The sequence below is a fragment of the Gaeumannomyces tritici genome (genome assembly GCF_000145635.1).
Source record: "Gaeumannomyces tritici R3-111a-1 unplaced genomic scaffold supercont2.7, whole genome shotgun sequence".
NCBI classification, from domain to species: domain Eukaryota; kingdom Fungi; phylum Ascomycota; class Sordariomycetes; order Magnaporthales; family Magnaporthaceae; genus Gaeumannomyces; species Gaeumannomyces tritici.
Window position 1 is genome coordinate 534,407 of NW_008804551.1, and position 26,184 is coordinate 560,590.

The following is a 26,184-nucleotide window of genomic DNA, read 5'->3' on the forward strand; positions in this document are numbered from 1 at the left end:
AAGCGAGCACCGAGAAACAACAATTAGAAATTCGACGCCGTGTTGACTTGGGTGGGCGCGTGGTAGCTTTCCAGAGTGCTTTGGAACGGCGTGCGGCTGCTCTGCGAGCTGGGCTGCTGCTGGTCGGGCTTCTCGGCAGGGCTGTAGCTGGGACCGAAAGCACCCTCGGCCTCCTCCTGGTTCCTCTTGCGACCCCAGACCCTCCAAGCGACGATACCAACGACAGCCAGCACAATGGCACCACCGATGCCACAAACGACACCGATGATGGTCTTCTTCTGGTCCTCGCTCATGCCTGCCTGTTGCTGGTTGTTTCCGTTGCCACCACCAGCCAGTGATCCTGCAGACGTGGATGTCGTCGTGAACTCGCTAATCATCGTCGAGGAACTCCCATCCACGACTACGACGGTGGTCCTCGTCCCCCTCGACGTGATCGTAGTCCCAGGGGTCGAGGTGGTATCCTGGCCCCTATCCGTCGGGGGAGGCGTTGTCTGCGGAGGTGTCGTCCTGGGCGTCGTCGAGGGCGGCGGCGAGTTATTGTTGTTGTTATTGCCGGAAGTCGACGCCGGGGGAGGAGGCGGCGGCGTTGTGCTTGTGGTCTGGGGAGGAGTAGTTGGCGAGTTCGGAGGAGTCGTCGTCGGCGGCGGCGTCGTCGTCCTGGGGCTTGTGGTTGGCGAGGTCGACGGAGGAGCGGACGCTGACCCAGAGCCGCTAGACTGTCTCTTGGCAAGCTGATGATCCAAACCGCCCTGGACGTGGACATCAGGCACACTGGCCTGCGCGGTGGTAAAGGCCGTCAGGGCCACCGCAAGAGCCCTCAGAAGTTGAGTGGAGTGCATCGTGACGAGAGCTGCGGTGCGAGTCTCGAGAGAACGGAAGGCGGAGACGAGTGTCAACAAGATAATGTACTCCCAATGATAAAGGAGACAGGTCGGGCGGCAGGGTCACCCAGCCAAAATAAAACTCTTCAGGAGGCGGATAAAAGTTATGCGGCTGATCGACTGGGCCGTGTCGCAGAGTCGAGGGCTTCAGTGGAATCAGACCAGGACGCAAATTTTATCTTGGTCCAATGTGGTGGTTTTTTTTGTTGGATGAGCAAACGATGGGATAAGCAATAGCTCGGGTCGTCTTTGAAGCCTTAGCAGAGGATTCCCTTGTAATGCAGTTGGAGCAAGAGAAGGGCTGGACGAAGGAAAAGGATGATACGAATGGAAAGGACCAGAAAAACGAGCGATGGTGAATGGTCAACAAAGACGGATGGGATGGTTGTCCTTGAACAGAACCGAAGAAAGGGACAGGCAAGGACTGGCGGTCGTGGGCCCCGAGTCAGCCAGCAGATCTCAGTGGGAGTGGGTCAAAAAGAAGTGGTGTGGAGACAAAGACCGTTTTGGACCCATCACATTGCAGGAGTCCTTCGTATTCCCAGGAGAGGAGGCCGCCACCCTGCACGTTAGTACCCCACGATTATGCTGCCCCCAACCACATCCCAGATAACGGCCAGTAAACGGCACGAAGATGACGTTTCCCACCCGTTCAGGGGAGCCATTTAGTTGTGGTTCTAGCTCCGGAACAAGGTCTCATGAGCACAGGTCTAGTTTGCCAGCATGCTAGCCCACCTTGGTACCTCCTACTTGCCTACCGAGCCTGGAGGAAGCCTAGATTCCTGCATCCAATACCGCAAACTCGCGGGCATCCGGCAGCCCGGCCTAGTGGGCACGTGGGCTACCGACTCTCTCGGGGTCGGATGCCGTCAACTCTACCCCTAGGCGACTGATAGGCTAGACCAACCCATGTAGTCAACGAAAGCTACCGAGGTAGTACCTGCGCTAGCCTAGAACTGGGACGGGCAATTCTCAAGTTCCCGGGCATCTCCCGAGCAATTGCAAGATGCACCTGTAAGATAGAGTCTGTGTTACTAGGTATCTTCATCGGTGTCTATTGGGTGCCGACCATCTGAATTACGGCAGTATGAGTCCATAAAATGGCACATGCGATATCTGCCCAGCCCCTACCTCATATTCCAACCCAAAAACCCGCGGCTAAATAAAGGTCTCAAGCGCATTGGGCAACCTGAACCCAAGCACCAATTCGGCAATAAGCACATGCGATCGGGCGGAACGCTAAAACGCGAGCCACAAGAGTGGTGCCGCATGTGCCGTAAAAAAAAAAAAAGTGATCTGTCAGCCAAGGAAACGGTATGAACAGGCCAAGTCGGCACATTGGGTCTCTGTTTGGGTGGCAGTTGAAAAAATAACGCCCGAGACCGGGCTGCCCGTCCGTCTTGTTGAGACATGGATACCGAGGGTTGGCCGACCAGTTGCCAGCTGGACATCCACCCAAGCGTGCTGTGCGACCCGCCCTGAATCAGCTTGCGCGGCCTGTCATCTCGTCCTTCTGACAAAAGCGGAAGCATGTGGTTTGTCGTTCGCTTCTTCATAGATTCTGCTTCTAACTGCACCGGGTACCGATTCAGGCGCGGCGTGCATATCGATATTGACCATCGGCACTGTACTGTGTCTGGTGGCTGACGCACCTTGGTGCGAACTGCGCAAAGCCTGGATGCGGCGCCATGACGAAAGCACACTGCCGAGAGGCCAAAAATACACTGGACCAGTCTGGACCAACCAGCAATAAGCGCCCGCTTGGAAGATAGAGTCATTCCAATATTCCTGGATCTGAACCCTTTTTTTCGGTCTTTTCCGAGAGACAAAGAACCAGGAATCTGGGCAGTCTCTTCTTGCTCGCTTTCACCGCCTGCGCTGGCATCTGGGGACGTGATCGCCCCCTAGGACCGACCCTTAAGCAGATTTCTTGGTCGGGAGTTTGCTGATCGGCCCACCCCAATTTTATGCGCTCTCCGAACAGCCTCATTGACCTTATGAAGGCAACCGATGAAACCCTGTCCGGGGCGATCCGTTTAGGGGTATCCACGCCCCGGGATTGTTATGTACCCTTTTGGCAGGCGAATTGATGGAATGAAATGCTGCACACCTGGGAGGAACATCAACGCCACCCATAATGAAGACACGCGAATACGCTGGCTAAACGGAGCAATGGTATATTGATGCTCATGGCCTCCTGGGATCGGACCTCTCGGTGCGCCTTTGAGCCTCTGCAAACAATATCCCCAGCGCAAACAGTGGTCGAAGGATGACCGGTGATTTCATTTTCCTTTCGGATTTTTTTTTAACATGCGGCATTCCAGCCTAAAGTCCGAGTAAATAACGCAGAATAAACGTATACTGAAGCCTCATTTTGAGAACACTACCAGGGATATCCTTTGCTCTTGTCATCCACACTGCCCAAATAACCATCAAGACAAAATTCGATCGATTCCCACCCACCACCTAGCCAATCATGGGAATTTTGTCTCGGCGATTATTTGGGCAGCGTGCCGTCGTATATTAGCTTTATCTAGACCTCGGTGCTTGGTTAATGAATAGCGAGATTCGCGGCAGAGCCCGAGCCCCTGTGCGTTCCGTTTTTTTTCCTGTGCGGGCGCAGCGTTTTACGTCGTCATATTTCCCAGATTTGAACTGAGGTGGCACAGAGCTGAGGAGCCAGAAAACCGACCAAGTAGACCGGGCTGAACATGCACTCGAAAATCTGCGACATTGGCATCGAGTTAAATACCTCCAACGCTTTATTATAAAAAAGAGTTTATCTAAAAAATCTGCTAGAACAAGTTGAGCTATACAGCCACATGTGCCTTGAGACAATCTCAATGCTCATGAGGAGGCTGTCACAAAGATGCACCAGCCACATTACCAGATTAGCCACATGTGGCGATAAATTCTTGCATCAGCCAACCTACGGATTGTTAACGGAACAACCGTGCGGACGGGCATGCTCGACCTGCCACCATCAGCAGCAACCCACTCGGCAAAACTCACCTTATAGTAATTCGGGACAACAAGAGACATGGCAGCAAAGCAAAGAAACTGGGGCTTGTGGCTGAAGATGATCTTGGGGTGAGCTTTTGTATATCGGCGACCCTTCCAGCTCTTGCCTAGACTAACTGATCATTTCTTTTTCCCTCCCCACGGCGCAGCGGGACTGCCATGGCTGTGGGAGGACCCATGTTCGTCATGTCAATAACGCCCACGGAGGAGGAGCTCTTCAAGAAATACAACCCCGACCTGCAGAAGCGGAGTCTAGAGACTCGTCACGAGAGGCAAAAGGAGTACGATGACTTTGTCACCAAGCTCAAGGAGTACTCCAAGTCAGACAAGTCTAGTAAGTCACACGTGCTGTATTATGCGATGCTGGAGACGCGCGCTGATGTGCCCGTTTTGGGCCTTCCATAGTATGGATTGTGCAGGCCGAGGAACAACAGAGGGAGAAGGAGGCTCAAGCAGAGGCGAGACGTCGAGCGCAAGAGGACGGGGAAGCTAGAAAGGAGCAGATGAGGAGAGAGTTGGGGCTGAGGGGTGTGTCGAAGGCTTGATCAATACATCCCACTAGGTACCTACCTTTCTACCTAGGTCTTTCTTATAGCAGCCGGAATTATAACAGCACATCAGCAGATTTATGACCTAATGGGAGTTGCACATTTGGGTATCAAAATGAGGGGCAACAACACCCAAACTCGGTTGGGAAAGTACTGGGACACGGGCAGACACCAGGAACTTACTGAATCAGATCGAACACAAGGAGTATCTCTTATTACAAGTGCTTGACTGTGGCCCTAGTCGAACCTCACGACATGCCCCTCCTGCAACTCGGATTTTCCCTCTCACAGAAGACAGACAGGCGCAGTGACAGCTTGTGCAGACTCGGCCACACAATGACTGAACTGACGGCAAAACTGCAAGGAGGTGGCGCGCATGCAGGACCGGGGAGGGATGCCGTTGGGTGGAGCACTAGCCGCAGGTCGCAGCACTACTCAATGCTGGGTGCACATTGTTGGGTGCGTGGAAAATTGATTTTGCACAAGCGAAAAATCTTGGCGCGCACAAATTCACCAGTCTGTCTGGGCAAGGCTACTTTGGCTGGAAAGCTCCCTCGATCACCCCGCCTTGCTCCCGAGCAAAAGAAAGAAAAAAGCACAGCCCTGAAATTGCACCGGGTACGTACACTGGAGCATGCAATACTCGGGGGATTCGGGTTTTCAGTGCCCGCCCACTGCTGACAGTTCAGCCCATCACTGGGGGTTGACCCAGACCTCGAGCCACAAGCCCACCATTTGCCAATTTACTAATCCGGAGCGTCGACAAGCAGCCCACCACCACATCTCATTCTTTTGCAACTTCCACCAGTCCACCCGTTGCCGACTGCCTCCATACCTCAATCATGGCCGATGTTCAGGAGCGTCTCAAGAAGCTGGGTGCTACCGCACGTATTGGTAAGGCTGATCGATGCGCGCTGCAAGCACTGCGAAAATGAGGGGAAGGAGAGAAAAATGAAGGAAGGGAAAATGATGCTAACCCTGCGAATTAGGGTATGTATCTTCAGCCAAATTTCCACGCCGACCCCGACCGATTTTTTTTTCGCGATATACGAGTAGACGAGGGAAAGCGACAGAGAGGAGATTTGCAGAGGGCGCAACAGGCAGAATGCTGGGCATCATGAAGGAGCCCCGCGACGCGACTGGCGGCCACCACCCCACCTGCACGCACGCAATATTTGGAGCCGACCGCTAACAAGAGGCGGCGATACAGTGGCAAGGGCACTCCCCGGAGGAAGGTCAAGCGCGCCCCCGCGCGGTCCGGCGGCGACGACAAGAAGCTCCAGCAGACGCTGAAGAAGCTCAACGTCCAGCCCATCCAGGCCATCGAGGAGGTTAACATGTTCAAGAGCGACGGCAACGTGATCCACTTCGCCGCCCCGAAAGGTAAAGGAAATCGAGCGGGGTTTTGCGGGGGGCTTCCTTGAGGCGAAGGTTGTGGTTCTTGCGCTGACTGGGTCTCGTCTTCGCTCCTAGTCCACGCCGCTGTTCCGGCCAACACCTTCGCCATCTACGGCAACGGCGAGGACAAGGAGCTGACGGAGCTCGTTCCCGGTATCCTTAACCAGCTGGGCCCCGACTCGCTAGCTTCGCTGAGGAAGCTGGCGGAGAGCTACCAGAACATGCAAAAGACCGAGGGCGACAAGGACGCCGACGACGACGACATCCCGGAACTCGTCGCCGGCGAGAACTTTGAGGACAAGGTCGAGTAAACAACGACCTGGCCATGGCGACTAGATATTTCCGCGACGAACCTACACGATCGATCAACTCTCCAAACACATTTACGACAAACCTTCAACCACGCAATGGGAAATTCTCTAGACTCGGGGGCGGAAGGGAAACGGCTGCGGCGCGCGTTGGAATGGGCACGGGAAGTCACGGTTCTGCTTACCCCGCGTAAGGAAGCTCGAGATGGTGGTTTCTTTGGCTCCTTTGTGTCGTTCACATGACGACCTAGCACATCAGAAATGGAATATTTTTGTTATGCGCGGGGAATACTTCTCGTATCCTGGGTACCTGCAAGATCGGGATTTACCAGATGATACCCAGCCTCGTCGTGTAGGCCGTGCTTTGCCGAGTTGGTTCTATCTTACGTGAAGCTCGCGTGTCTTCACAAACTGAACTGGTCGTCAGCGACGTTACCCACCCAGCCTTTGAGCCCAGTCGCCTTGACCTGCTCTTTGACATGAGCCCTCGCCTGTAGGAGCTCGCTCTGCTTCAACTCCTTGTAAGTCGCAGCCTCGGACAGGACCTTGCGGACGGCCACGGCCCCCGCGCCGAGCAGAACCGCCGACGAGGCCACGCTCAGCGCCCGCCCCCACATGCCGGCCCTGCAGAGCACGCTCGCGCCCTTGGGGTCCGTCTGCTTCCTGCCCTGCTGCACCCCCGCCATGACGCCCTCCTCGAGGCCGGCCCGGTTCCACGCCACGGCCTGGGGGCTGGGCGCGATCCTCGCGCCGCTGCCCCGGGGGGCCCGCGCTGCCGCCCTCCTGCGCGAGAAGTCGAAGTCGACGCCGGGGGACGTCGGGCGCACGTCGAAGGGGTGGAAGCCGTAGCCGCCAGGCCACAGCTGGTGGCCCGCCGCGGCCACGTCCCGCATCCTGCCGTCGGCGGAGAAGGAGCGGCGGCAGCCCTCCTCGGAGTGCTGGGGCTCGGGCAGGATCAGCGTCCGTAGGTAGACGCCGCGCGGGCTCACCAGGAGCGAGGCCGGTGACGAGAGCAACGAGGCGCACTGGCTCATGGCCAGCTTGTCCGAGCACGACTTGGATAGCGTCTGCGGGGCGTCGCCGCGTGCGGGCTTGCGCCGGACCACGCCGAGCCGGGAGAAGTAGGCGCGCCCGGGCAGGTCGCCGCCGCCCTCTGCCGGGGAGGAGGGGCCGCAGCCGGGCGGGACCTCCCATGGGGTACTGTCCTCCTGAGCGGCCATCACCAGTTCCATTGAGGCGTCTCCGCCTGGGAGGAGGGGGGTCCGGGGGTGTTGTTAGCGGTCGCAAGTCACAGGTTTGCTTGGCTTGCATCAGTAGGTAGGTTTGAGCTTGGGCAAGGCCGGGGTGCTCTTACAGGGTGCCTCGGAGCAATACATATGCAAGCTCACGTCCTCCCTCCATGCAAACGGCTGGCCGCTCCACCACTCGTCGCTGTTGGTCTGGGCGATCTCCTCTGCGCTCCTGACGCGGAGGTACTCAGAGGCACTCAGCCCCATAGCCAGATTTCTGCACTCTTCGAGGACAAAATGGTTGAAGGCGCGGATGGCCAGGATCTCCGCGTGCCAGTCGTGAAGGATGATGCCCTTGGCATGCGGCACCTTGGGGGCCGGCAGACACTTCATGCCTGTCCTATGAGCGGCGGTTATGTCCAATAAGCACTTGCTCGCCATTTTCATGGAGTAACAAAGGCGGCTTCGCCCACTCACGCCAGGGAGAGACAAGTGTATGATGATGTTCTTCCGCCTATAAAATCCGTATAAATACATATATCCAGTCGAGAAGGTGCTTCCGCTGCAGGGAGAGCAGACACAGGAGGCGAACGGCTTGGTTACCTCGTGCCACAATCCCGCTGAGTGGAACCCACTCATGAATACCATTTCCACGGATGGGAGGCTTCCTTTTGTTTGGAAGTTTGTCGAACTCGCCTAGTACGGCGGCCGCGATTGCATCGGCCTCAGAGGCCATGGTTCAGGTCCTGTGAAAAGTTAGGAGTAGCACGGCGGAGGCCCGATTCTGCAGAATGGGGATAGAGTCTGCAGGCCTGCCGGGACAGCCGGAGATAGGTGAGCATGTACCAATATGTTATTTTCTTGAAAATCTATGGATCGAACCTTCGCCCGGTTTAAATGCCCCTCTGAATGTGTCGAGCACACCACCGTCCCGAACGCCCCAGTCAAGAACCACTCAAAGCGTCAGTGCCTCAGGCAATCACGTACTCTAGCTGAGTCATCGACCCCTGGCTTGCCGCCCCACCCAATTGCGCAGCAGGGCCTGAGACGCACAACAATTTTGAATTGAGCGAGACGTCTTTGTCGCCTGCCTTTGCCCATTTGACGACAACCTTACACCCAACTCCCTCGCCGACAGCAACTTCATCGACGACGACAACAACCAGCCAAAATGCGGACGTACGACGACGCCTTCTCCGGCCAACGGATTTACCCTGGCAAGGTACGACGCCCCATCTCGGGAAGGCACTGGCTCTGCGTCCCCCGCCGCGACGACTCGACCCTCCCGACCCGGTTTGGATCCTGCACGGATGGAAGAGACGGAACTTGGGAGGGGAATATGTGCGGAACGGCGGTCTCGCGAGAGCCGCCGGTGGGAATGATCAAACCGGGTCGCGTGGTTTCGCGACCGTGATGGGGGACATGGAGCACGTCTTTGACGTATCTCCACGGTTCCATCAGGGACTTGTTTGGGCCAGCAGCTGACGTCCTTTCTGTTCGAATGAATCCAGGGTAAGATCTACGTTCGTGGCGACAGCAAGATCTTCCGCTTCCAGAACGGCAAGTCCGAGTCGCTGTTCCTGCAGCGCAAGAACCCCCGCCGCATCGCCTGGACCGTCCTGTACCGCCGCCAACACCGCAAGGGTATCTCTGAGGTATGAGCCTTCCACCGCACTACCCTGCCCTGCCCGAGCCCCCCAAACACTCCTTGGGCCGCCCGGTCATTGGCGCTCCCAATCGGCGATCACGCCACACCAATCGGGGGTGGAGCTCGACGTGGTTGGACGGAATATGATGGAATGGGCTTCCTGAGCTTGCAGCGGTTCTAGATGGCTAACCGTGTCTTGTTTTTCCCCTCGTATAGGAGGTCGCCAAGAAGCGCACCAGGAGGACCGTCAAGGCGCAGCGTGCCATCGTTGGCGCATCTCTCGATGTGATCAAGGAGCGCCGGACGATGCGGCCCGAGGCCCGCAGCGCCGCCAGGGCCGCCGCTATTAAGGAGAGCAAGGCCAAGAAGGTCGAGGCTGAGAAGGCGAAGAAGGCCGAGAAGGCCAAGGCCGCCGGCGCCGCTGGCAAGGGCCAGACCGGCCGTCTGACGAGCAAGCAGGGCGCCAAGGGTGCCCCGGTGAAGGTCGCCGCCAAGAGCCGTTAAAGAGCAGGGTGCTGTCATGAAAAATTCTTGGGACGGAGTTCTTGTGCGTGTGGCGGGCGTCAAATCCTTGGGAACAAGCGACGTGGATCGAGATCCATCTTGGACACCTCGGTCACAACACAAGTCGTTGGCCCTCCGTTTTTGGCCAAGATAGGCATAGTGCGACGGCAGCAGCAGCTGTCGGCTCGCCCTCACCGGGACGGCGGTGGCGGCGGCTACGGACGGAGTCGGAACGGGTCTCCCTTTTCTTTTTGCCACGGTATTTCCAAAATTCATGGGTTGGGGTCTTTCTTCAAACCAACGTGGCCGGTAGCATGGAATCATTCAAACCAGGGACTGCGCGATTTGCATGGGTAGATTTCGGAATACTGCGAGATTTTTGTGTTTTTCGTTGACGTGTACAGCTGTCGAGGGCCGCCTGCTCGCGTGACATTATAGAATGCCCATATTTACACCCGCCATGGCATTTTACAACTTGGCGAGCACAGCCTCGGCGCCCGAAACCGCGGTGCCGGAGCCGCCCTCCTTCTCGGCGTAGACAACCTTACCCTTGTCGACGACGACGGCGTACCTCGCGGTGCGCTCGCCCATGGTCCAGCCAAGGCTCTTGGAGAACTTGGCGCCGTCGTCGCTCGCAAAAAGCTGTATATTTTGTGAAGCGAAGGAGGTTAGGCGGACCCGCGTCGCTGAAGCAGGTTAGGAAGGGGGCGAGGAGGTTAGGAGCAATGACTTACGATAAAGTCGTCGTGAACGCCGTTGGCCTTTCCCCAGGCGCTCATGACCCAGTGGTCGTTGTAGGCGATGAAGACGACCTGGTCGACGCCCTTGGCCTTGAGCTCGTCGCGCTTGGCGATGAAGCCCGTGACGTGTTGCTCCTGGCACGTGGGCGTGAAGGCGCCGGGGACCGAGACGAGGACGACCTTCTTGCTCTTGAACTCTGGTTGTTGTTACGGTTGGCTTCGTTAGTGATGCTACCATCTGTGGGGAGTAGGTGGATGCATTCTCGTGTGTGAATCCCCTCCCCGTTTGCTTTTACCCCGCCGAAGCTTCGCTCACCTTTGCTGGCATCGTACTTGATGCCGGTGCCGCACGCCACGACGTCCTCCTGCTTCCCAGAGGGCGGGACGTAGGTGAAGGCGACGTCCTCGGGGAAGGCGTCGCCGGCTTTGAGAGTGGTGGCCATGGTTGGTTTTGGCTACGTGGTTTGTATTTGGGGAGCGAGGGTTTGTGGGTTTGAGAAAGCGGGAGATGTTCTTTTGGGGACGAGTTGATGCAGGCCGAGTTGTTGATGTCCGGCGAGTTTTCTTCTCGCTTCAGGTTTGATAAGCTCTCGAGGTAAAATAGTCTAGACCAAAGGAGGGAATTGTGCACCTCCCCCGTCCCTTCCCTTTTTTATTGACTTTCCCGGGCCCGGCGAGCCTGCCCTCAGGGCCCCCTCGACCCCACCTTGCTGCCACCTCTCCGGCTGCCATGGATGTAGCTTCTTCCACCTTCCGCCGTGTCCGAGGCCGCAACCCGCGAAATCGGTGCCTGAGGCAGCGATTCCTAGAAGGCCGGAGGTTCCGAGACCCGACGACCTTCGGAGGGTCGTTTGCACCGTTCCTTGCAGCAAGACCAGAGGAGACAAGGCGTGCACGGCGGCGGCGGCGGCAGTAGTAGCCGCAGTATGCCCGGCCTCATTTCAGCGAGGTGGAAGCTCAGCGCAAAAGGGCATCTTGGACAGTAGCCCTTGCGGAGGGCCATGCTTAATACACGTCAACAGGCAGTTAGAGTTCTTGGGCGGAGGGCGGTCGATAGGGCCGGGTGCGGCGATTGCTCCCATACCAGCCAAGTGGCCTACCTAGTCTGGAGGGATGTACGGTATGACTGTTGATCATGTTCTCGGGGTGGCAGGTGAGCCGAGCATGTCTACTGGGGCTCTGCCGACATTACGGCGCTACTCTACGGTGCGCGTTTCGCCATCGCCATCTTCACCTTTTTTTCCCCGGTTGCCGGCGTTCTGGCTTGCGTCTCCTTTAGAGGACGGACGGTCTTGGGTGGCTTCGCCGTTTGTACGATGTCGGCGCGACATGGCGGGCTGCCCTGGCACCCGGAGCCCCCGGCAAATAACGGATTACGAGCAGGTCTAGAAAAGGTTAGCTTAATGGCTGCGCCGGGCTCTTGGCAAGCCCGATCCCGTTCAGCCATCCACAGGCTTTCTTTTACGAATTTACGAGCAAAACACTAATATGCTGTCTTATTGCACACATTTGGAGCGAGGCTGGAGGGTTGAGACAGGGTTGTGCAAGATGTGGCGAGGTCAACAATAAAACGTTCAAAAGGGTAAAGGCTAGTTGTACGATGGTCAAAATAGAACGCTGAATAACAGCAATGGCGTTCTCGCAGGATCTCGAGAGTACTATCACCAGGTTGGGCTTACTGTTCTGGTCGTATTTTGTCTCTCTAACACGACCTAGGCCTCGACAAATGTCTATAAAGCCGACCAAAAACATTGCTTCCAGAACAGAACTTCTCTCCTGTCAGACCACACGGACTACCATCAACAATAAAAGCTTTTACACATCATCAGAAAGATTCAGGGCGTTCTCTGGTAACCGCCAACTTTCTCCTCTTTGCCCATATACTTGTCTTCTTCCTGTCAAGACAACCCCACCAAAAATCACCATGCGCTTCCTCCATACCCTCATGCTCGCGGCCACCGCGGCCACCCAGGTCTACCCAGCCCTGGCAGTCGCCGCCGACGCCGACGCCGAGTACCGGGCCCTCCACGCCGCCCGCTCCGGGGCCCTTGTGCGCGCCCGCGACGCCATCCTCGAAGCCAGGCAGTACGGCGATCAGATGCTGGCTGCTACTGCTGCTGCTGCGAGGGACGCCGACGACAGCAACAGCAACAGCAACATCCAGGCGAGGGGCCAGAGCTCGAGCAAGGGCGGTAAGACGGGCGGCGGCGGCGGCGGCGGCAAGAAGCCCTCCACGAAGCCGAAGAAGAACGAAAACAAGCCGCGCCGGAGGTGCGTGACGTGCGGCGCCGACTGCGGGACCGAGTCGTGGCACAGGCACTACGACGATCAGGACCGGAGCGTCAGCTGGCTCTAGTACTGCGAGGATGTGAGTCTGATGTCCTAGCGTTCCGCTTGAGACGCCGTCATCGAGAGGTAGCTAGAAGGAGAGTGAGTAGGTATCGTTATCGGCATCTTTTGTTTCCCTCATTTTTGCATGTTAGTTTAGAATCTGTTCTTGGTTCCTTGTAAGTGAGGCAGGCGAGGAGTTTTTGGCTACTTGGAGCTTGACGTAGCTTGGAAAACGGCTGGAAGTATGGAGACACTCATTCTTACCGGTTCCAGGGACCAGAGTTCATCGTGCTTTGTGTTTTTTTCTTTGCATTTTTGGACTTGCACCAAGAGACATCCTCATGTACCCCTATTCTTGCTTTCATTGATCAGCGCATCAGAATTCCCCATTCCCGTCGTAGCAGGCAACGCCGAGCGTAGGGTGCGCGGGTATCTGCTGCGCACTTGTACCACGACCCAGCATCGGCTGTTGCGTCCGCGATGACTCCCTCGACCCCCCCAGGAAGGCCGACAGCCCGCGCGGATCCACCGTTGCTAGCGTGTCGCCGGCCGCGCGGCACGAGGACTCGTGCTGCAGGTCCTCGCCGTTGAGCGGGCGCAGGCTGTTGGAGACGCGCCGGTCCGGGAACCAGGTCGGCATCCCCCGGGGACGCGATGGCCATGCGGGCCGAGGAGAGGATGTCGAGGCTCCCGTGGGCCGCCAATGAACCGAACGAGGTCCAGGTAGACTTCCCGGACGCTCTTCTCGTAGTCCGGCACGAGACCCCCCTCCGCGACGTTAGAGGCCATGCCGAGTAGCGCGCACATACACCTTGTCCCGCGGGTCCGTGGCTTGGTAGTTCCGGGTGTAGTTGAGGAAGTGGCTGAGCGGCATAGCCTTGGGCGACCGAAAGCTGTCGAGCGCGGGTGAACTTGCGACACGGGCAGCGGCGCAGTAGCTCCGCTTTGGCGTGCGGCTGGGATCCCACCAGCTGTATGTCGCGGCAAAGGCTGGCGAGGAAGTGCCAGGGGAAGACGCGGTGACCGGCAAAGATGACCGGGTGCCGAGCGGCAACGGCCTCTTGTACGATCAAGGCCTGTGGGCCTTGACCCAGATCGTCACACTCGACTTCCAGGAGCAACAGGCAAGCTCTTGGGCGTCGTGGCTTGCAGTCAGGCAGTCAAAGCAAGGCATTGGTGGACACAGTTACTAGATACTCGAACTGGCGCAGTCTTGGTTCTTGTGTTCCCCGTTAGTTACCATCCTGGACCCTAAGGAATACAAGTTCCCGGCCCTCAAAGGCAAAGCCCGCCGCACTGCACTGCCTTGATCCCATGCCTTCATTCTGCTGGATTCTCAAACACCACCAGGCTCGGCCGGGATGCCGAGACATCGTAGTTTCTCTTGAACTGCTCCATGACCGTGGTCCTGTTTTCGGGGGTGACCTCGCCGAAAGCGTCGGGCTTGAACACCCATATGTCGACAACGTCGTGCAACTCGACGAGCAGCCGGTCATACGTCGCCTGGTTCATCAAGGAACCGTGCCTGCCCGGTTTATATTCGACAGCTGCAAAATTCTTCTCCACCCATCCGCACGTCCTATGCCATTCCTCCTCATCATGCTTAATGAAGTCGCCGAGGCCCCGGCTAGTCTCATCGCGATGGTGTTGGTAGTCGGTGGAGTCGCCGAAGGCGTAGTTGACCCTCCGCCAGTCGAGAGTGAGACACAGGTAAAAGTCAAAAGCCGCATCGGCCTGCCGCGTGATCCCAAACAGTGACTCAACGTCTCGCCGCTCCTCAGAGTGTTTTCGAGGGTCTTTGAAGAACTGTAAAGTCTTGAGGTCCTCTGCGACGGGCCGAGAGTCCTCGTGGAGCCAGTCGAAGAAGGTCACCGTTGGCAGGTGTCGTTGGAGCGGGTGGCCGCGTCCGTGGTGGCATGTGAAGCTACCCGGGCCTATGGCCCCGCCTAGGGGGGCCCGTATCCTGGAACCTCCGAGGAAGTCTAATACGTAAAATACCGATCGGAGCTTGTCCTTGAGGGTGTCTTTGAACGACGACGTAGCTAACGGGTGGAATGTGCAAGGGGAAACGCCCTCTTCTATCGAGGGGCTGTCCGTGTTAGGCCACAGGATGTTTTGGCTCAAAAGCTCCCAAAGGCAAGGAGAATACCCTCTAGCGGTACGGTCGTCGGGGGCTAGGTGCACTACGCCTACATCCCTAACATCGTAGGCTTTGATGTCGTGAAGAACATCAGCTAGCAGACGAGGAAATTTGGCCCAGCGTAGAAAGATCACATCCCACTCGGGGTTGAGATATAGGGGCCTGCCCTGCGCCTGCGGGAGGCGGTGGTGGACAGGGAGCCGGAGTCGATAAAAGTCAAGCGCGACCTTTCTTGCCTCCTTGCTGACTCGGAGCAACGGGCTCAGGGCTGAGCCGTCGTCGTGGACGGCAAAGTAATAGTCATTTCCGCTGATGACCCTGCCCAGGCTGTTCGTGGTGGTGTAGCTGGGAGGGCGCTCTTTGTTCTGGTGGCTTGGGCCGCTGGCTGCTCCCACCTGGCCGGGCCATTTCGCGCGGGACTCTTCGTCCTCTGGAAGGACGATGTCGAGGGGGACCCAGCGGGACCGTCGGAGCGTATGTAACCAGATGATCAAGCGCAGCTCGACGGGCAAGCGCTGGAAAAAACGGAATGCGGTGTCGCTGGGCGTCGACCGGAAGTGGGTGTCGTTGAGCAGCTGCATTGCGTAGTGGGGTTTTGCAAGTGGAGGAAAGACTTGGTGTACGGAGGTGTGTCAACCTTTAGAAGGATGGACGGCGGGGGCGGCCCATTTTCAGCCCAAATGGCCAGGCACATACCTACAGCCAGGGGACAAAAATGACGACCAACTCCAAAAATTTGCATTTTTCTTCGACAACGCGCCCAATTTAAACCACAACAACGCATTTAATTTTGCTTTATTTGCTTTGCTTTTTGCATATGTTGTAAAGCGTATTTTAATTAATAAAAATGTATTATTTTAATATTTCGTGTATTACCCGTTTGCATTAATAACGGCTTGGAATTGCCGGTTTATAAAAATTACCAAATTTTTTATAAATTTTTTTTTATTTTTTTTACGCTTTAACGGTAGCCCGGATAAATAATTTACAAAATTTATTGCTTTTTAAAAATTGCTTTAATTTAAAATAACGTTTATTTATAACGGTTTTAACGATAATTTAAAAATTTTTAATGGAATTTATATTTGGTAAATTTGCCGGTTAATTTATTAATTTAACCCCGTATAATTTTATTTAAATTTGCAACCATTTTTAAATTTTAATTATTTGGTGCGTAAAAGCGTTATTTTATATAAATACCGTTCCCGGAAAGCATATTATAAATAGGTTTTTTTGCAAATATTTAAATATAATTCGGTTTAATACCCTTTTTTTTGGATAAAAGATTGCCGTATATTGCATGCAAAGTATTGCAAATATGCTATTTAAAAACGGTTTAAAACATTTGCTTATATTTAATAAGCTTGTTTTTTGGCTAAACATGTTTAAAATCCAATTTTTCGTTTTATTAATTAAAATTGCGCGAATTAAATAAATTTAAAAATGGTGCATTTGGTTAAAAGTTAATTTGCTTTTTTGCATTATACGTGCTTTATGCAATTCCCGTTTGTTAAAAGCACGGGCGAAACCGCCCGGCAAAAAGCGGGGAGCGTTAAATGCACGGGCGAAACCGCCCGGCAAAAAGGAGGAAGGGGGCATTGGCATAATTGGCCGGTGTTAAAAGCACGGGCGAAACCGCCCGGCAAAAAGCGGGGAGCGTTAAATGCACGGGCGAAACCGCCCGGCAAAAAAGAAAAAGGGGGCATTGGCACAATTGGCCGGGCACGGACTTTTTTGGTAACGTGCTGGCAAAGTGCCGGTATTGCGGCTAAAGCATAATGGTAAAGTTAAAAAATAAAGTAAAGCTTAAATTGTACGAAAGCGCATAAAGCGCGGAAAATTTATAAAACCAACCCCGCGTGCCCAAAAGGGCACGAAAAAAAAAGGTAAAAAAGGAATAATTTTTGTTGGAAATAGCATTTTTGGTAAAGAATTTACGGAAATTTAATAAAAAAATACCGTATTTAGCCCGTAATTTAGTAATTACCCGCTTTTATACCGATTAACCTTTAACATATTATTTTTTTTTATACCTTTTTTATTTAGGAAGCAAGCTTAAGTAATTACCGGAAAGGATTAAGCAAGTTTAAAAAAGGCATTTGCAATTTCGCACCGTTTATAATAACGCTTAACGCTACGTTAAGCACGTTAAAAAGGGCCGTTAAGCTACCGGAACAAAATACCAAAAAAGCTTTACAAATTTTTAACGATTTCGAAAACCTTTTTGTAAAGGAATTGCAAAAAATAAACGATGCGTTGGAAGTTTAAAGCAAACGCGCCCGTTTAATTTAAAAAATTTAAAACAAAAGGTTAAAGCATGCGCATAAAAGCTTAAACGAAAATAAAAAAAATACTTTTAAATAACGAAAAGGTTTTACGTAAAATAAAATTACTTTTAAATTATTTATGCTTAAAAAATTTGCAATATAGTAAAATATCGTTTATTATATTAATAATTACGAATTTATTTTCGAAAGCGAAAAAAAACGCTACTGTAAAAACCGTATAAAAGTTTAAATAATTTCCAGCACTTTTAATTATTAACGGCGGGTATAATAAACAAAATATAAGCAAATGCATTATTTAAATACCGGGGTATTGCTTATTTAAATTAATTTTTTGCGGTAATTTTAAGCAAAATCGAAAAATTTCGATTTGCAAATATAGCTAACAATTAAAAAGCTTGCGGGAAATACCGTTATTAAGCAAAAAAATTACAAATTATTTAAAGCGTTTTAAATTTGTTAAAATTTGGTAAAGGATAACCTTTTCGAATTAGCATTTAAATGGATAAGGATAACATTGCTTTTTAACCGGTTTCGCTTTAAAATCCAAAAACGGGTAACATTTAAAAGCTTTTTTTACATTATGGAAAAATTGCAAGCTAAAGCTTTTAAAGCAAAAATAATATTGGGACCGTACAAAAAGATGCCGGGAAATACCGGTACTTTAACCGTTAAAAAGCCGGTTATTTGCTTTAAGTACGGGCAATTGGGTTATATCGTTATAGCATGCAAAATACGAACGGATAACCCGGAAACCCCGTTAACCTTAACAACCATACAAAAAGCAAAGGGGAAAAGGCCGGAAATACGGTATTACGGGTATAAAAAGCTAAGCTATATCCGGCCGGCGTGCTTTAAAAAAAGCAAAATATTATTACCCAATTCGATACCGCTATTTGGCCGTTTAAGCACCGGGGTTTAAAAATGCGCCCCGGCGGCCAAAACGCGTTAAAAAACCGAAATGTATTTACGGATTAACGGTTGCCGGGTAAAGTTAAAAGCGTTAATTAATAATAAAAGCAACGTTAATTTATTGCATAACCGTTTTTTAGTGGAAGCAAAAAAAATACCGGTGCTAAACGGGGGTTATTTGGCGTGGTTCGATACCAAAAAACGCATGCTTACGTTAAAAGTAAGGAAATATAAAATTCGGGTAACAAATAATTAAAAAATAACCCGAAAATTAATGGTATTTTACGTGGTAATGCTTTGGGCCGGGTATAACATTACGTTAAACATGCTTTAATTTTAGCAAAAAACATTAAAATCCGGGTTAAAAATATAAAATAGAAATTTCCGGTAATTACCAAAAGGTTAAAATAATTTTGTTAAAAATAATTAAAAAGCTGGTTTAATCGGAACAAACGATAGCCGTATTAACGGTTGTACGCCCGGAAACCCCGGAAAACCCTGGGAAAAGGTTAAAAGCTTTTCCGAAATAAGTTAAAAGGATAATTGCAAAACATGCGCAGCTTTATAAATTAAACCTTTCGCTAAAATATATAAGTTAAAATTACGCAATTAAATTGGAAAAAAACGATGCCGCTTTACGAAAGCATTTATTTTTATTCGAAAAAAAATTAAAAATTTTCCGGGGATATTTCGATAAAGCTATAGCAAAGGGTTGGATTTGGCATTTAACCAACCCCGTTAGCGCCGGGATTTTATTCGTTTTAAAAAAAAACGGGAAATTTCGCTTTTGTATCGATTATTAAGGTTTTAACAAAGTTATTAAAAAAACCGGCTAACATTTTTATTAATTTACGAAATATTCGACCGGGTATTTGGAAATTAATACTTTATTAAATTGTATTTAAAAAACGCTTATTACAAAATACGGATCCGATAAAAAAACGAATAAAAAATTGCTTTTTGCTGCAAATATAAATATTATAAATATTTAGTAATGCCATTCGGCTTGGTTAACGCACCGGCAACGTTTTAAAGCTTTATTAATATAGCATTTGGGAAATTAATTAATAGCATTTGCATTATATATTTAAACAATATCCTTATTTTTTCCAAAATACGGGAAAAGCACCGTAAAGCAATAAAAACGGTGCTAAAGCGATTTAAAAAATATAAGCTTTACGTTAACCCGGCTAAATGCAAATTCGAAACGAATAGCATCGATTTTTTAGGTTTTAAAATAATTAAATTTAAAATTAAAATTTTGCCGAACAAGGTTATTACAATCCAAAAATGAAAAATACCGGAAAACATTAAAAACGTACAAATATTTTTAAGCTTTACGGGGTATTACCGGAAATTTGTAAAGGGTTACGCGAAAATTACTACGCTTTTAACAAACTTTTTTAAAAAGGATACGGCGTTTTATTTAAAAAGCATTGCGAAAAAGGCTTTTTTGCAAGCTAAAATTGTTATTTATATAAGCTTTGGTGCTAATACATTTTAATTTATCGAAACCGCTATGCGTAAAAACCAATGCTTCGGCTTTTGCAATAAAAGCAATATTGCTGTAATTGCAAAACGGTTGTTAGCACCCGGTAACTTATTTGTTAAAAAAGCTACGGTAAAGGGAATTGCATTACGCAATTCCCGATTCGAAATTATTGGCAATCGTAAAAGCTTTTGAAAAGTAGCGGCATTATTTAGCTTATTTACAAAAAATTATTAAAATAATTACCAACCATTTAAACCATATCCATATTTTAACAAAAAAAAAAGTAATAAAGCGTTAAACAAAATGATTCGAAAATTTAGCAAATATAACTTTACAATTAAATGGAAGCCAAAATACCGGAACCCCGTAAATAACTTGTTAAAACGTTTTTTAAACATACCCGTAAACGGGAAAACCAATATAACAAAAAAAAAATTCCGAAATAATTTATTAGCCAAATTTCGAAAAGCAATTTACGTAAGGACAACCATTATTAAAAAGGATACCAAAACGATATTAAAGCGCATTTTCGAAATATAAGCAAAAAACGATTTCGTTTAAAGCGGTATTTGGAAAATTAAACTTAACGTTTAAAAAATTAACAACGGTGTTAAGGGTTAATCGGTGCAAAGGCGGGTGGTTACCGGGTTACGGGCCGGATGCGGTGTTTTTTTTGTTAAGCTTCCGTAAATCTTTTACTAAAGGTGCTATCGCTAATAAAAATTGTTCCTTTTCTAACTTTCCCCTCCTTCGTACCCTTTCGGGCACCCGGGGTTGGTTTTTTAAATCCTTTGCGCTCCAAACGCTTTCGTGCAATTTAAGCTTTACCCTATTTTTTAATTTTGCCATTATGCTTTGGCCGCAATACCGGCACTTCGCCGGTACGTTACCAAAAGGGTCCGTACCCGGCCAATTGTGCCAATGCCCCTTTTTTCCTTTTTGCCGGGCGGTTTCGCCCGTGCATTTAACGCTTCCCGCTTTTTACCGGGCGGTTTTGCCCGTATTTTTAACATATTGCCTTTTCCCGATACGGCTTGTCCTAAGCCGTTTGTGCCGCGCGTGCAACCCCATAAGTAGCTGGTAGCTTACGATATTCCGCCAAACCGCCCTAATGCCCGGCAACGTTTAAAAAAACCAATTATAAAGCTTTGTAGCATTCGGAAAAATGGGTTCGTACCGGTATATAAAAAGCTTTTTTTCCCGTTTAAAGTTACAAGCCCTTTTTTTTTTTTTATGCATTTAACAACCATTCCAACAATTTTAACGATTGTAACCGTAAATAATTAATATTTAGCTGTTTTTTTTAAATATTTGGATTTAACCGGTAATTATAAATGTTATCCTTTATACCTAATTACGTAAAAAAAGTGGTATTTTTTCGGGTATCCGCTTTGGGTTTTTCGATTCCAACCAGCCCGTTAACCTTTTTTAACGACCTTCCGGTATCTTTTTTAGCTATTATGGTTTAATTAAACCCGAATTCGGATTTGCTAAAGCTTTTAATCCTTTAAATCCCTAACAATTGCTTTACCGGTAACTTTCCGGTAAACCTTTTAAATGCCGCGGGTTTATCGGGCCCTTTTACGCTTGCAATCCTTTAAAATTTCCGCAAGCGTTTTGCCGGTAACCCCCCGGCGGGTTTTAACCGCCGCGGCAAAAAAACTTCCGCCAAAAAAAAGCGTAAAGCGCGCAACGAACGCCGCCGCAACGCTTTTAATTTTAATAAATTTGTTTTTAAAACGAACATTGCTTTTTTTTTGTTTTACATAAATATCCGCAACGCGTTCCCGTTGCAAAAAATTATCGATTTTTAATAAAGCAATAATTAAAACTTTATTTATTTGCCCTTTTTTAAAAACAATTATACGGAGCGTACGGTATTTTGTGGCCGTTATTTTGGTTGTTAAGTATATTAAAACTATGCCGTTAACCCCCGTATACCGATATGCTTCGATAATTGTACGGGGTTTTCCAAATGCATTTATTGCAAAAACGTGGTTAATAATAAAGCTTGCGTTAAGCTTTTCAAATGGTTTTGGAAAATGGCCCAAAACCTTTACAAAATTTTAAATACCGTTTACCAGCGATTTTTTAAAACAATACCGAAGCTTTTTAAAAAGCTTATTAAAGCCCAATTTCGCGTTCGTAAGGCTATCCAAAAAGTTAAATCCTTTTATACCATATTGGCCAAACAATTTGCGCGTTACAAACGTTAAACCGTTATTTAAAAGCGTATTTAGCGCAAAATTGCTAGCATTGCAATATTAAAAATTACTTAAAACATTTTTTAATAATTTTACGTTATTACCGTTTAAACGAAAAGGCAAATTTAAGCTTTAACTAGCATTAATAATTTTTTTAACAAAATAAAAGCGTTTTTTAAGCGTTTCGAAAAAAGTATGGTTGTTTTTTTTGGTAGCATTGCTGCTAACTTTGTTACAATTGCGGCGCATTTGGATACCCAAGCTTACAGCCGCGCGGTTCCCCGTAAAGGTGCGGCGTTTGTATTAGCGCCGGAAAGTGCCGCTTTTAGCGCTAACGATTTTGGCGGCAACGATTATAGCGTTAGCGAAAGGAACGTGGTTTCCAAAGGTTTTGGTTCCTTTAAATACAACATTTAATTAATTTTTTTTACATATTTTCCTAATTAATTACTGGTATTCCCTTTTTAAAAAGTGGTTAATTTTAAAAATTTTTCGTTAATTTATTATAATTAAAATTATAATTTCCTTTCGTTATATTACTTTTGCAATATTGCAAAATTCCAATATTTTTAATTACCAATTAGGTTTTAATGCTTTAATAAATAATTTTAAAATGCTTTTTTTTCGCTTTTTAATGGGTTTAAATATTGCCGATATGCATTTGCCGTTACCCAAACGCTTAGGCCCGTTTGCCGTACCATCCGGAAATTTTTCCATTTTTTTTTAAGCAAGCAATGGTATTTTTTACTATAACGTACGTTTAAAATGCGGTAATTGCTTTGGCGTATTGCGCCAAGCATACCTTTTACGGGCTTTCCAAAATATATTACACTTTGCATATTTTTTAAAATTTAAATATATTGCACTATTAATTTGGGGCATTTCCCGTATTATACCGTTTTTACCTAACTTTTTGTTTATAAAGTACGATATTTTACGGTTATTACAAGCCGCTTACGGGTTTTTTTACGTTCTTTTCCGGTAGCCAACCGGTTTGGCACGTTTAAAACATTTTTTTGGGCCATTTTTTTGGCCTTTATTACTTTTTTTTGTAATACCCCCGTTCCTTTCGGGTATTTACCCGCTAAGGTTTGGTATTTTCCTTATTTTGTAAGTTTGCTTCCAATAGGTTTGCTTTATACGTTTAAACAATTTTTTTCGTAATATCCCTTTTTAAAATTTACGAATTTTCCGATTTATCGTAACTTATCCATTTAACCAAATATTTTCGTTTCCGCAAAAGCCCTTTATATTTTAACAAAGTTTTTACTTTAAAACGATTCCTTTTTTTTTTTAATTTTTGGTTTTTTATTTTTTGGTTTTTTGCCGGGCTTTTTTTTTAAACGCCCGCAACAAATTTGCCGGAAATACGTTATGTATTCGGTAATTTACCAAAAGCTTTAACCGGAACGCCAAACCGATTAACCCAACCATTTTTAAAATTTAAAAAGGTCCCAACCATTTATTCGATAGCTTTTTTAACGGCTTTTTTATTTTAATGTTTGCCGTACTTAGCAATACCCAATTGCTTACCCCAAAAGGTACCGGGGTTTTGCTTTTGTTATAATACTTTTTGTACGTATTATTCGCTTTTTTTAGCAATTTTTTAATTTATTTCTTAATTGTTTTTAAAGCCCCCGCTTTAATTTTAGCCGTTGCTAAAGGTTTTTTTTTAACCATCCAAAGGTTATAAAGCTTTTATAAATAAAATTTTATTAATAAAAACGCTGGGGTTTTTTGCAACCCCAAATGCACGTTTATATTGTGCACCCACGTTGCTAAATGCAATAGCAACGCCCAATCGTTTTGCCTTTTGCAGCAAAAGCACCGAAAGTAATGCTTTACTATTTGGTTCGTTCGTTCCGTTTGCCCGTTAATTTAAAAATGGTATGTTATTAATAGCCTTTTTGCAACTTTTAAATATTTGGCAAAAATTGTTTAAAACCCGTTTGTAAATAATTTATTCCGGTTCGATATAATTTTTTTGGGCGTTTTTAATAACTTTTAAACGTATGCAAATAAAAAATTCCTTAATTTTTTATTGGTTAATTTCGTAAACGTTAGGATAAAAAAGCTATATTTGGTAAACCGGTTAACCATTACCAATATTGCATTGCATTTTTTGCCGGTTTTATTTACCAATATTAAAAATTTTTCGATAAAATCCATCGATAGCTTTTGTTTTGGGCGGTTTAATACGGGCAAAAGTGCTAATAACCCGTAAAATGTTTGTATTTTCGGTTTTATTTGCTGGTATATTTAATACGTTCGCACGTATTTGCGTACGTTTTTAGCCATACCCGGTTATTTAAATTGCCGTTTAAGCTTTTTTAAAGTTTTGGCCATGCTTTTGTAACCTTTCGTTGGGTTATTATATTGTTTTTAAAGCATTATTTGCTTAAGCAATGCTAAATTTGGAATTTAAATTTTTTTTTATATTTAAGCAAACCGTTGCTAATTTTCCAAACGTTGGGCTTGTTTTTCCAAATGCCGTTTTAAATAAAATTGTTTTTTGTTTGTACTTTAAAAATGCGCTTTAATATTATTTTAATGTTTTTTTAGTAATAATTGTCCTTACGTAAGTTGCTTTTCGGAATTTAGCTAGCAAATCGCTTCGGAATTTTTTTTTTGCCATATTGGCTTCCCCGTTTACGGGTATATTTTAAAAACGTTTTAACAAACCATTCGCAAAATTCCGGTATTTTGGCTTCCATTTAATTGTAAAATCGTATTTTGCTAAATTTTTAAATTACTTTGCTTAATACTTTGTTACCTTTTTTTTTGTTAAAATATGGGTATGGTTTAAATGGTTAGTAATTATTTTAATAATTTTTTGTAAATAAGCTAAATAATGCCGTTACTTTTTAAAAGCTTTTACGATTGTTAGCAATTTTAAATTAAAAATTGCATAGCGTAACTTTTTTTATTGCAACTTTTTTAATATATAAGCTACCGGGTGCTACCGGCCGTTTTGCAATTGCAATAATACCGCTTTTATTGCAAAAGCCAAAGCGTTAATTCGTACGCACAACGGCTTTAAAAGGTTAAAATGCATTAATACCGAAGCTTTCGTAAACAATAGCTTTAATTTGCAAAAAGCCTTTTTCGCAATATTCCTTAAGTAAAATACGGTATCCTTGCTAAAAAGGTTCGTTAAAAACATAGTAATTTTCGCGTAACCCTTTACAAATTTCCAATAATACCTTATAAAATCCAAAAATACCTGGATGTTTTTAACGTTTTCCGGTATTTTCCATTTTAAAATTGCAATAATTTTATTCGGCAAAATTTCGACCCCGAATTTGGTTATTTTAAACCCCAAAAAGTTAATACTATCCGTTTCGAATTTGCATTTAGCCGGGTTAACGTAAAGTTTAAACCGTTCGAATCGTTCCAGTACCGTTTTTATTGCTTTGCGGTACTTTTTTTGTATTTTCGAAAAAATAAAGATATTATTTAAATACATAATGCAATTGCTATTAATTAATTTTTTAAGCGTTATATTAATAAAGCTTTAAAATGTTGCTAAAGCGTTAGCCAAACCGAAAGGCATTATTAAGTATTCGTAATGTTTATATTTGCAACGAAAAGCAATTTTCCATTCGTTTTTTTATTGGATTCGTATTTTGTAATAAGCGTTTTTTAAATTTAATTTGGTAAAGTACTGGTTTTTAAATACCCGGTTAAATATTTTATAAATTAACGGAAATGTTAGCCGGTTTTTCCTAATAACTTTATTAAAACCCCGATAATCGATACAAAAACGGAATTTCCCGTCTTTTTTTAAAACGAACAAAATTCCGGCGCCGGCGGGGCTAATTAAATGCTGGATTTAACCTTTTGCTATGGCTTCGTTAAGGTACTTTTAAAAAGTTTTTAATTCCTTTTTAAATAAAGGATAAATGCTTTCGTAAAGCGGTATCGTTCTTTTTTCCAATTCGATTGCGTAATTCCAGCTTATATATTTTAGCAAAAGGTTTAATTTATAAAGCTGCGCATGTTTTGCAATTATCCTTTTAACCCATTCCGGAAAAGCTTTTAGCTTTTCCCCGGGGTTTTCCGGGGTTTTCGGGCGTACAACCGTTAGTACGGTTATTGCTTGTTCCGATTGGATTAATTTTTTGGCTATTTTTAATAAAATTATTTTAACCTTTTTGGTAATTACCGGGAATTTCCATTTTATATCCCCAAATTAAATTTTAATATTTTTTTGCTAAAGTTAAAGCATGCTTAATGTAATGTTGTACCCGGCCCGGGGCATTATTACGTAAAATATTATTAATTTTTGGGTTATTTTTTAGCTATTCGTTACCCAAATTTTGTATTCCTTTACTTTTAGCGTGGGCATGCGTTTTTTGGTATTAAATTACGCTAAGTAGCCCCCGTTTGGCACCGGTATCTTTTTTGCTTTTATTAAAAAACGGCTATGCAATAAATTAACGTTGCTCCCGTTATTAACCAACGCTTTTAACTTTACCCGGTAACCGTTAATTCGTAAATACATTTTGGTTTTCCAGCGCGTTTTGGCCGTTAGGGCGCATTT

At 47.0% G+C, this 26,184-nt stretch overlaps 9 protein-coding genes across 9 annotated transcripts; 4 read left to right on the forward strand and 5 right to left on the reverse strand.

Moving 5' to 3' along the window:
* Positions 1 to 23: 23 nt before the first annotated feature.
* On the reverse strand, positions 24 to 839 carry GGTG_11513 (hypothetical protein; the record flags this gene model as incomplete). The annotated part of the gene is made up of 1 exon (XM_009229404.1): positions 24 to 839. The coding sequence occupies one exon, from the start codon at positions 837 to 839 to the stop codon at positions 24 to 26; it is 816 nt and encodes a 271-aa protein (XP_009227668.1).
* A 3,035-nt stretch (positions 840 to 3,874) lies between these two features.
* On the forward strand, positions 3,875 to 4,657 carry GGTG_11514 (assembly factor CBP4). Its single transcript, XM_009229405.1, has 3 exons — positions 3,875 to 3,971; positions 4,052 to 4,236; positions 4,308 to 4,657. Exons 1-3 carry the CDS (start codon positions 3,922 to 3,924, stop codon positions 4,445 to 4,447), a joined length of 375 nt encoding a protein of 124 aa, XP_009227669.1. The 5' UTR covers positions 3,875 to 3,921; the 3' UTR covers positions 4,448 to 4,657.
* A 306-nt stretch (positions 4,658 to 4,963) lies between these two features.
* GGTG_11515 (nascent polypeptide-associated complex subunit beta) lies at positions 4,964 to 6,522 on the forward strand. Its single transcript, XM_009229406.1, has 3 exons — positions 4,964 to 5,344; positions 5,661 to 5,833; positions 5,924 to 6,522. The coding sequence occupies exons 1-3, from the start codon at positions 5,085 to 5,087 to the stop codon at positions 6,157 to 6,159; spliced, it is 669 nt and encodes a 222-aa protein (XP_009227670.1). The 5' UTR covers positions 4,964 to 5,084; the 3' UTR covers positions 6,160 to 6,522.
* GGTG_11516 (hypothetical protein) lies at positions 6,280 to 8,306 on the reverse strand. The gene is made up of 4 exons (XM_009229407.1): positions 7,989 to 8,306; positions 7,863 to 7,899; positions 7,511 to 7,785; positions 6,280 to 7,402 (listed from the first exon to the last, which is right to left on the reverse strand). The coding sequence occupies exons 1-4, from the start codon at positions 8,119 to 8,121 to the stop codon at positions 6,561 to 6,563; spliced, it is 1,287 nt and encodes a 428-aa protein (XP_009227671.1). The 5' UTR covers positions 8,122 to 8,306; the 3' UTR covers positions 6,280 to 6,560.
* A 155-nt stretch (positions 8,307 to 8,461) lies between these two features.
* On the forward strand, positions 8,462 to 10,038 carry GGTG_11517 (hypothetical protein). The gene is made up of 3 exons (XM_009229408.1): positions 8,462 to 8,607; positions 8,897 to 9,040; positions 9,250 to 10,038. The coding sequence occupies exons 1-3, from the start codon at positions 8,557 to 8,559 to the stop codon at positions 9,535 to 9,537; spliced, it is 483 nt and encodes a 160-aa protein (XP_009227672.1). The 5' UTR covers positions 8,462 to 8,556; the 3' UTR covers positions 9,538 to 10,038.
* Positions 9,843 to 11,002, reverse strand: GGTG_11518 (peroxiredoxin type-2). Its single transcript, XM_009229409.1, has 3 exons — positions 10,594 to 11,002; positions 10,272 to 10,474; positions 9,843 to 10,179 (listed from the first exon to the last, which is right to left on the reverse strand). Exons 1-3 carry the CDS (start codon positions 10,718 to 10,720, stop codon positions 10,006 to 10,008), a joined length of 504 nt encoding a protein of 167 aa, XP_009227673.1. The 5' UTR covers positions 10,721 to 11,002; the 3' UTR covers positions 9,843 to 10,005.
* Positions 11,003 to 12,062: 1,060 nt separating this feature from the next.
* GGTG_11519 (hypothetical protein) lies at positions 12,063 to 15,348 on the reverse strand. Its single transcript, XM_009229410.1, has 2 exons — positions 12,873 to 15,348; positions 12,063 to 12,731 (listed from the first exon to the last, which is right to left on the reverse strand). Exon 1 carries the CDS (start codon positions 15,327 to 15,329, stop codon positions 13,929 to 13,931), a length of 1,401 nt encoding a protein of 466 aa, XP_009227674.1. The 5' UTR covers positions 15,330 to 15,348; the 3' UTR covers positions 12,063 to 12,731; positions 12,873 to 13,928.
* Positions 15,349 to 17,634: 2,286 nt separating this feature from the next.
* On the forward strand, positions 17,635 to 17,955 carry GGTG_11520 (hypothetical protein; the record flags this gene model as incomplete). Its single annotated transcript, XM_009229411.1, has 1 exon — positions 17,635 to 17,955. A coding segment is annotated over one exon (321 nt), but the record flags the coding sequence as incomplete, so codon positions are not given.
* Positions 17,956 to 21,005: 3,050 nt separating this feature from the next.
* GGTG_11521 (hypothetical protein) lies at positions 21,006 to 21,770 on the reverse strand (the record flags this gene model as incomplete). The annotated part of the gene is made up of 3 exons (XM_009229412.1): positions 21,006 to 21,385; positions 21,512 to 21,607; positions 21,713 to 21,770. Coding segments are annotated over 3 exons (534 nt in total), but the record flags the coding sequence as incomplete, so codon positions are not given.
* Between the last annotated feature and the right edge of the window lie 4,414 nt (positions 21,771 to 26,184).